The sequence below is a fragment of the Cardiocondyla obscurior genome, unplaced genomic scaffold (genome assembly GCF_019399895.1).
Source record: "Cardiocondyla obscurior isolate alpha-2009 unplaced genomic scaffold, Cobs3.1 scaffold88_0_59476, whole genome shotgun sequence".
Taxonomy (NCBI): Eukaryota; Metazoa; Arthropoda; class Insecta; order Hymenoptera; family Formicidae; genus Cardiocondyla; species Cardiocondyla obscurior.
Window position 1 is genome coordinate 18,266 of NW_027228828.1, and position 10,278 is coordinate 28,543.

General features: G+C 52.3%; 1 protein-coding gene across 1 annotated transcript; it reads left to right on the forward strand.

Annotated features, from left to right (window-relative positions):
* Positions 1–250: 250 nt before the first annotated feature.
* Positions 251–976, forward strand: LOC139113002 (uncharacterized). Its single transcript, XM_070673908.1, has one exon. It carries the CDS (start codon positions 251–253, stop codon positions 974–976), a length of 726 nt encoding a protein of 241 aa, XP_070530009.1.
* The last annotated feature ends 9,302 nt before the right edge of the window (positions 977–10,278 follow it).

The window sequence follows — 10,278 nt, forward strand, 5'->3', positions numbered from 1 at the left end:
ATTTCAAACGCATTTAACTCCCTTCCCTGGGATCGTATTAAGTCGCTCCGACACCACCGAGTACCACAATACTTGGTGCGTGTCGTGAGCGAGTATTTGAAGATAGGTGGATCTCGTACACGGATAGTACGGGATCCACCTGTAAGAGAAGGTTCCGCGGCGTGCCCCAAGGATCTGTGTTAGGTCCACTTTTGTGGAATCTGGGGTACGACGCGGTATAACTACAACTCTTCCCCCGCTGTCGTCTGGTATGTTATGCCGACGATACCTTGATACTAGCCGGGGAGAACATTTGAGAGGCCAGCAGGCGCGGCGAGGTGGCCGTGCAGGCCGTAATGGAGCCATTGGGCGAGCAGATCTAAAGGTGTCGGTGGGGAAAACGGAAGTACTCTTCTTCCGTCAGAAGAAGTCTCCCCCACCGCCGCAAGACGCCAACATCAAAGTTAGTGGGTGTTCCGTCCCGGTCAAGCCTGAGATAAAGTATCTTGGCTTGATCCTGGACGGACATTGGTCCTTCGAGGGCCATGTCAGCGAGGTCGCTCGTCGGGTTCGGGAGAGCAAGTTCGCTACGCGGACTTTCCCGAATCTCGGCGGGCCAAGCGGCGGTGCTAGGCGGTTATATGTTAACACCGTGCGGGCCATTGCTTTGTACGCAGCCCCGGTGTGGGCGGACGCTCTGGCGGCCAACAGAAGGAGTCGGGTGAAGTTAGAATCAGCATTTCACCCGGTGGCCGTTGGGGCGTCGCGGGCCTACCGCACGGTGTCGCGCGCCGCCGCCGCGGTGTTAGCGGGAATAATTCCCGCGGACCTCTTGGCCCTCGAATATGCGAGGACCTTTAGGCGTCTGCGGGCCATCCGTGAGAATAGGGGGACCGTGACTCCAGCCGCTCGCAGCCGTGTTAGGCTCGAGCATAGGGCGGACACGGTTGTGCAGTGGAGTAGGAGACTGAGAGACCCTGGGGATGGCGCACCATAGCGGCTATACAGCCGGTGCTCGCCCAGTGGTTAGATATGTGGGTGCTGGGTGGTGGTCCGTCCTTCCGGGTGACGCAGGTCCTCTCGGGGCATGGTTGCTTCGGGAGGTACTTGTGTCAGATCGGAAGAGAAGTCGATGAGAGATGTCACCATTGCGACTCTCTCGTGGACACCGCCCAGCACACTTTGGAGGTGTGCCCTGCGTGGGCTGTGGAGCGGGAGGAGTTGATCCGGGTGATAGGTCCGGATCTAACTCTCCCGCAGGTTATAGAGTCCGCGGTAGCGGACTTAGAAGGTTGGAAGGCCCTCTCCTTATTCTGCGACAAAGTTATGGCAGAAAAGGAGAGGGCGGAGAGGGAGAGACAGGGGCAGCCGAGTGGGCCGTCCCTGTCACAACAACCCCCGACCGCCGGTAGTGGCGGTCCACCGGCTCCGCCACCTCCTCCCCCAGCCGGGGGTGGAAAGAGAGGGCGGCTTCGAAGACGTCGACCGGACGTTGGGGGGCGAAATAACTCGCCTTCCACGTATGGAGATCGTGGCTCGCCCTCTGAGGGCGGAGCCAGAAGAAGAAGTAGCAGGCTGGCTGCAAAGTCAGCGGCGAGTGGTGGCATGTGTCGGGTTGAGGGTAGGGGACGGGCGCAAGCCTCCCCCCCTCTTCCCGTCCTGTGCTCATCCGCTCATACGCATGGGAGTCCGCTCACAAACTCCCATGCATTAGTATGACGCTCCCGGGAGGGAGACGTCCTGTTAGCTGCGCCACGAAAATAATCTCTCGTGGCTGTGGCCTTTGACGCCTCTCTCCCGAGGAGCAGGTAAAGGCGGCACGGACAACAATGGCTGGGGGCCAAGTCCGTTGCCGCCTACTTGGAAGTAATCAAAGGGCCACGCCAAGCCCTTTGATTTAAAGAGTAGCCGGCCCGCAGCAAACAGCGGGCCCTGCCGCCCTTAGTTCCATGGGCGGCAGCGCGGGGGGCCCACCCAAGTCATCGGGTGGGTCGGTGCCGGGGAAGTTGAGAAGTTATACGTCCGTGTTCCTCAACTTCCCCATCAGTCACGGCACCAAAGCGGGCCAAAGTGGGGGTTTAGTCGGTAGTGGGCAGCCTCGCGGCGTAAGACCTGAGCCCGACATAACCCTCTCCCTTCCCCAAGGGAGAGGGTATGCGTAAAGGCATTCCCCACTATAAAAAAAAAAAAAAAAAAAAAAAAGGTTAGGTTCCTCTCGTTGTGCGCCACCTTGTCGTGGTGAGAGGGCTTAAGGGATCGAATCAACGATCCGCTGGGGCAGTACCTGGGACTTAGTCCCGGGAGGGGCGAGGAGGTTCGGTCCTACTAAGAGCGCACAGTACCTCCCTGGCATTGCACTTCGAGTACAGCATGTACTCGAGCCGTGGGAGGTACAAACCTTCAGGGGCCGCGGTGAACAGCCCTTCTCAGGGCTGGGATCCGCGGTACGGGACCTGCGTTCCCGGAGGTGTTCCCTGAGCCCGGCGACCACTTCGCCGAGAGGGTGGGTATTATTCCCCCAAGGTGGTAAGGATGGCGACCCGGAATTCAAACGCCCGGCCCGCCGGGATCGTTAGGGGATGGTCTAAGACCTCCCTCCGGCAAGGTGTGGGGAATGGGGGTTATGGGGAGGTTTTGGGGGTTTAAGGGGGTTTTTTTTTGTTTTGTTTTATTATGTTTATTTTGTTTTGTATATTTTTTGTTTTTCTCTTATTCCTTCCTTTCCTTCCTTCCTTCCTTCCTGTTCCTGTGCTCTTCGGAGCTGTGGGGCAGGCGTGGGGCCGCTCGGACATATTCCGAGGCGGGGCCCACGCGCCGCGGTTAAGAGAGTCGGCCAGGCCGGGGTCGTCAGGATGGCACCCAACCGGCCTAGGGGAAGGAAAACCCTACACAAACCACTCAATGATACTAGTATGAGATGTCGGCCACTAATAATAATATGTCTCTACCGTCTCAGGGGGATCGGATCCCCAGAGACCGGCGTTGGGAGAGTACCGTCCCGGCTCTTCCCTCGTCGTCATCACATGACGGGCTACCTGCTGCCTGCTCCGCAGGGGCAGTAGAAGAACATGTGCCTGCGAAGAATACTGAAGATAGTAGCAGCATTGTTGCTGCTTTGGACGAAGACGTGATTATGGGAGCATCACTCGCATCAACGTCTAAACCCACAATCAGGGATATGAAGATTATCAAGCCTGGGCCTGTATCATCAAAATTAAGATCAAGGTCTAAAATTAGGTCAAGGTCAAGAGGTTCATCCCCTTCTCCTCCTCCTGGTAACCCGGACTGTCGTATGGACTTGAGAGCGGTGTCACCTTCGCCCTCACTGGCCTCCACAGTAGATATGTCGGACTCGGTGTATCTGTCTGACTCGGACGAATCTGTGCCAACTCTTGGTAATAGAAGAAAAAGAGGTCGGCCTCCAACTTCAGGAGAATATATTGGTTTGGCAAAAGCCAAGATGAGAGTCGTGGAAGCAAACCAGCGTGTGGCTGAATTAGAGGATGAAAAGAACATTCTCAATCCCGCCACCTTACTTCCGGTTAAAATCAGAGACAGAGCAACTGACCTGATTGAAAAATATCGAGAAGAGTTTAAATACTCTTCCAGGCAAGAACTGGCTGCTTGTGTATTTGAAGATATGCAGCAAATACTACGCACTGCGGTTATTTCGAAAAACTTAAAGGGTACTGTCAGCAAGGCTCTTAAAGAATGTGCGTGTCGTACACAAGCCATTATCACAAATATGGCTGTGGATTCTTCTGGCATAAGTGCCAACAACGATGACAGTGGTCTTAGACAGCTTTTGGAACAACAAACAAAAGAATTGTCTAAACAAACAATAGAGTTAGTAGAAGCCCGGAAACAAATCCGTGAAATGAGAGAGGAAATAAATAAATTGAAGAGAGATAGCGCATACAGGTCGGCAGCGAGTGAGAAGAAGGCTTCTTCTCTCTCTTATCTCTCTCCAGTTATTGAGGCTAATGTGGAGATTCCCTCAACGTCTGACGAAATGATAATCGTCAATGAGGCCGATAATGTGCCTGAGAAATCTCCTCAACATAAGGTGCTCCTTCCGCCGAAGGAAAATTGGCCTAAAGCCATCAGACCATCAATCCAAGGTCGCACCAAGGTTTTGTCGGATCCTCCTACCTCAGATGATGAAAATGAGAATCCTCTTTTCCGGAAATTAGACGTTCTTTTTAATAAATGGTGTAAAAAAAGATGGGGAGATAAAGCTCCCCCAGAGAAGCCTTCCTCAAACGCCCAAAAACCGAAATCCTCTCGGGAGACTAGGTCAAAAACTGCGTCTGAGAATAAAAACTTAAAATCTAAAAAGGAGGTTAAAAGTGACAAAGTTCGCAAAGAAGGTGAAAGTGTTAATAGGCTTGTGAAGCCTTCTCTACTTCCTCCTACTTCGGTAGTTAATAAGGTTTCTAATAAACCTAGTAATAACCAGCCTAAACAGGCTGAGAAATGGTCGGAAGTGGTACGGAGAAATAAAAATAAATCATCCGTGGCTCAAGGAGATAAGACCTCTTATGGTCCAAAAATCTCTCCTAAAAATAAAGGCGGAAGTAGTAACAAGGCCTCTTCTCAAAACGCAGGCAAGAAAGGATCTTCTAAATTAACGAAGAGAAAGGTTCCCAAACGTGCGGCGGTCACAGTAACGTGTCCGGAAAACAAATATGCTGAAACTCTTAGATTAGTTAAAAGTAAAATTGATCTAAATAATCTAGGTATCACTTCAGTCAATACTCGCAGGGCCCTTACAGGGGCCATCATTTATGAGATAACTGGAGAGAACGGGACGAATAAAGCAGAAGCTCTTGCTAGAGAAATGAGCAAAGTGTTGTCCAGTGACAAGGATGTTAAAATCACTCGACCAATTAAGATGGCTGAAATTCGTCTAAGGGGATTAGATGAAGCAATTACTCGTGAGGAGATAACTGAAGCGGTCATACAACTAACTGATTGTTGTCTTTTAGATGTTAAAGTTGGTGTCATTAGACCGTCCAATGATGGTTTATATACAGTTTTAGTTCGCTGTCCTGTTGCTGCTGCTAATAAACTTGCGGCCGGGAAGCGAATAAAAATCGGATGGATATCCGTAAGAGTGGAAATTCTTGCCCAACGCCCCCTGCAGTGCTTTAAATGCCTGCAGGGTGGCCATGTACGCAGTAAATGCCCTGTAGCAGAGGACCGAAGCAATTTATGCTTCCGATGTGGTGAACCTGGCCACAAAATCGCAGAATGCGTGTCAGCTCCGAGTTGCCCGGCTTGTAAGAAAGCCGGACGAAACTCGGGACATAAAATGGGTGGTCCCTCGTGTTCTGCGAAACTTAAGCAGACGCGAAATAATAATCAGGCAGTAACAAATAGTGCAAGATCTGCTTCTTCTACTGTTGGTCCATCTATTCCCTCCACAGGTTTGTGTGAAATGGAGATAGATGAGACTCAAGAGGTTCAGAAACAGCTTGCTGTTTCTGCAGGAAAAGTTAATGTGGGCCTGGAGGAGCCCTTGCCTCAGCGACCAACTAATGGCCGTTAAGCTCCTTCAGGCAAATTTAAATCACGCCTGCCAGGCACAAGACTTGTTCGTCCATACCCTGGCAGAGCGTGGTTGTAGTATTGGAATCGCATCGGAGCCCTATCGTGTTCCTGCAAAACACCCTTGCTGGAGTGTTGATAAGTTGGGCTCTGTTGCCATCACTTGGTCGCCAAATATCCGTTCCTGTTCCCCACTTTACTCCGGGGAAGGTTGGGTATGTATTAAATGGGGGGAATTTACTATCATCGGTGTGTACATATCTCCAGCCTTAAATTTGGCTGAGTTTGACAGTAGATTGGAGAGTATTGCAGACTGTGTCAAGCAATGTTTGCCGCGCTCGGTGTTGGTCGCGGGAGACTTTAATGCTAAATCGGCGGTCTGGGGCTCCCTGCGGCCGGATCGGCGTGGTGACGCTGTAGTTGATTGGGCGGCCGAGCTTGGCCTTCTCTTAATTAATGAAGGTGCTGAAAGCACGTGTATTGCGTGGAGAGGGAGTCCATTGTGGATCTCACGGGCCTCCCCTCTGCGAGTCGGCGGATCCGAGAATGGAGTGTGCTGACTGATTGTGACACTTTGTCCGATCATCAGTATATTGAAATGACTATTGGTAATGTCACCCGTTGTCGGCGCTCCTATAACCAACACAGGAGGCGTAAGGAGAGGAGATGGGCCCTCAAATCTCTTAACGAGGACCTTCTTTTAACTTCGTTTGAGGCAGCCACTTGGGCTGAAGAACCCGAGGATCAAAATGCCTCTGAGCGAGTCGACTGGCTACAGAATACACTAGCCAATGCGTGTGACACGGCCATGCGTCGTGCAAATGTTAAGGCTGACAATCGAGATAAAGCCTACTGGTGGTCAGAGGATATTGCGCAACTTAGGCGCAACTCTGTACAAGCCCAAAGGCAATTTACTCGTTCAAGGAGAAAACGCCGTAAAAATGCAGAGGAAATAGCTGCTAAGTATGAGGTTTATCGCGAGGCGCGTAAACTTCTTAGGGTGGCTATCAGAGAAGCCAAGAAGAAAGCATGGGAGGATCTTCTTGCCACTCTAGATGAGGATCCATGGGGCCGCCCTTATCGTTTGGTAACAGGACGCTGGCGTCCTAGGGCCCCACCTGTAGTCGAGACTCTAGAGCCTCATCTTGCGGACAGAGTAGTTAAAACTCTGTTCCCTCCGGAAATGGGCACTCGTATCCGCCAAATCGAGGCGCCTTCTGTTTGGTGTGAAGAGTTTAAAGTGACGGATGAAGAACTCAATAGAGTGGCGCGTAAACTCCGAGGCATTAAGGCTCCTGGGCCTGACGGAGTCCCCGGCAGAGTTCTTTCCTTGGCCTTAGGGATTATTGGGAAGCGAGTCATACGACTTTTTAATCAGCTTCTTGAGGAAGGGATATTTCCTCATGTGTGGAAAGAAGCTAATTTAGTTCTTATCCCGAAACAGGGTAGGCCTCCAGGAGAATCGTCCTCCTACAGGCCTATTTGTTTGCTGGATGAGACGGGGAAATTATTTGAGCGTATCATTGCTGGCCGTCTCATCCAGCATCTTTCGCAGGGTGATACATCGCTCCATGAAGAGCAATATGGCTTCCGGGAAGGTCGCTCGACACTTGACGCCATCGCCAGAGTCAGAGCCCTTGCGGAGGCAGCAGTAGAGCAGGGCGAAGTGTTATTGGCAGTATCTATCGACATTAAAAACGCTTTTAACACTCTGCCTTGGAAAGTTATAGGAGAAGCGCTCGAGCGTCTTCGTGTTCCCTTATATCTTCGCCGGATAGTGCATGCTTACCTTAGTGATAGAAGGTTGTCATACGTGGACTGCAATGGACTTCACGTTAAGAAGTTAGTTGAGCGTGGCGTTCCGCAAGGATCGGTTCTTGGTCCGCTTCTGTGGAACGTCGCGTTCGATATAGTGTAGAGAGTTGCTCTGCCCCGGGAGCACAGTTATCTGCTACGCAGACGACACGCTAGTGCTCTCCCGGGGGATGATTGGAAAGAAGCTTTGGGGGTTGCGGAGGTCTCTGTTGCCTCTGTGGTTCGAGCTATCCGCGGTCTTGGTCTAGAAGTGGCAGCAAGTAAATCAGAGGCCATATTCTTTCATGATCCCTCTGTAGTGGGCAATCCGCCTCCCACGGTTATTACAATGGATGGAGTTCCCGTTCAGGTGGGCCAGGTAATTAAATACTTAGGCCTCACTCTGGACGGGAACTGGAGTTGGAGCAAACATTTTTCTGGTCTTGCTCCACGTTTAGAGAAAGTGGCCACCGGTTTAGGCCGAATTATGCCCAACATTGGGGGCCCGGAAGCAAAGGTTCGTCGGCTGTATGCTTCAGTCGTACAGTCTGTTGCACTTTACGGCTCGCCCATTTGGGCGAGAGATCTAGACAAGGCTGTTACACAAAAGCCTTGGCGCCTGTTAGCGCATTTGGCGATGGATTGCCACAAGGTTACACGTGCTTATCGCACTACAGCATATGACGCAGCGACCTTGATGGCGGGTATACCTCCTTTGGAGATATCGGCGCGTGCTCGCGCCTATACATACCAGAAGATGGTGGAAATTCGGCGGAGAAATGTCGCAATTACCCCGCTGATTAAAAATAAACTTAGGCTGAGGACCCAAAAATGGGTCATAGGAATTGAGCAGAGTTGGCGCGTAGACTTACGCCAAACTCTCCTGGTTGTCGGGTGGTGGAGGCGATACTTCCATGCCTGGATGATTGGTTGGTGTATAGGCGTGGATATGTCACATTCCATTCTGCGCAGGTGATCTCTGGGCACGGCTGCTTTGGAGATTACCTGTGCAGAATTGGTAAGGAAAGGACAACAAAATGTCATGAATGCGGAGCTGGGAGAGATAGTGCACAGCACACAATCTCAGTATGTGCCGCATGGAGTGATGAAGAGGATTGTGCTGCGGAGTTAGGAAATAATCTGACCTGACGGCAATAATAGATGCAGTCGTCGCAGATGACGATAAATGGGAGATTTTCTCCTCCTTTGCGATCACGTTATGACGCTAAAGGAGGAAATGAAAAAAGTTAGGCGTGAGAAGTCTCTCAGCCTATCTTAAGGATTGGAACTCCTGTTCCTCTCAGGGGCAGAAGAAGAGTGTTGGCGCATCTACGCCCACCATAAAATGTCATGGGAGTGTTAATCTCCCATGTGTATAGGCAGGAGAAATAGCCCTTTTAAGGGCTATTTGTTGTGTTGCTATTTTGGAAGTCCTTTCAGGACTTCCAAACATAGAAGGCTCTTTGGCCTCACGGTCTTTCAAGACCCTGAGTACTTGTGCAGTCGGAGTGGGGTGGCCCAATAGCTCCCTTTATGGGTGAGGGTCTTCTCCTTCTTCGACTGTACAACTGGTGTGGGAGAAGGCGGCATCACAGGCGGCTGGGAACCGCCTGCTGCCTTCTCGCCCTTGGGAGGGCGTTGGTGGAAGGGCATTGGCCCCCTTCTACCAAGTAACAGGATGGTGGCCCGGTCAAGTCTAAGGACCGGGCGCTGAAGGGGCCTTCTTAGCATACAAGAAGGTACCCCGGCCGGCAGTGACCCCTCTGACAAGGGGTCTCGGCGGTGGATGGGCGGTGCGGCATTGTAATGTGTTCGCGCCTCCCGTGCCGCCCATCTATCACTGCCTGCGCTAGGCCAATCGTGAGGTTTTAGTGGGTAGTAGGCAGCACGTTTGCATAAGTCCTGAGCCCCACATAACCCAGGCTTCCCAAGCCGGGGTATGCGTAAAGGCATTTCCTCACGTTAAAAAAAAAAAAAAAAAAAAAAAAAAAAAAAAGGTTAGGTTAGGTTGGGACAGTGCCTTGGATGGAGCAGCTTGGCTCTGTGAGGTAATTAGTGGAGCATGTGAGGTGGCTATGCCTCGTTCTGGTCCCCGTATTAACTACGGGCTTATTGGTGGTCAGGAAAATCGCCACACTGGCGGTTCTCCGTCCAAACTCCAGAGGCGGTACACGCATAAAGGCGTCGCCATGGGACTGTGGAGGATACAACGGCGGCCTACGAGGCCTACCGTGACGCGCGACGGGCCCTACGCTTGGCTATCAAGCAGGCCAAGACCCAAGCCTGGGATGAGTTGCTTCAATCCATCGATGAGGACCCTTGGGGCGTCCCGGATAGTTACCGGTCGCCTGCGTCCCGACTCCTCCTGCAACCGAGTTTGGGCCGCATACGGCTGCGTTTGTGACAAATGAATTATTCCCACCCGATACTGGTGGCGCGACATACCTCTCCCTTCGGACCTTCTCTGAATTGGATTCATGGGGTGTGTGACGACTGAGGAGAAGAGTTAACCGCCATGGTTGAAAATACGCTTAAATAGGCCCCCTGGGCCTGATGGGGTACCAGGAGGAGCCCTTGCACTAGCTCTCGACCGTTTGGCGCCGCGGGCAGGCAGGATCTTTACTTCCTGCTGCGCGACGGGTATTTCCACCTGAATAGCGCCGTGCCAACCTGGAGGATTAATTCTTACCCGTTTCCGGGGCGTACGTGGTGCGTTCCCGCGGGTACGAGTATACGCACCGGAGTTGCACACTGGGGTGTGACCCCACGGTCCCGGCGTAGGTTCCGGCCTGCGGGCTGGGCACCCCAGGGATGACGTAGGGGGTGTCTCTGGCCGCTCGGAAGTCTCCGAGGTGGGCCTGGTCACCCCGGGGAGGTTTAGACCGCCACGGGGCCGCTCGGACGTATTCCGAGGCGGGGCTCGTGGTGGGTCTCGATAGGTAGGAGTTTCGGCTA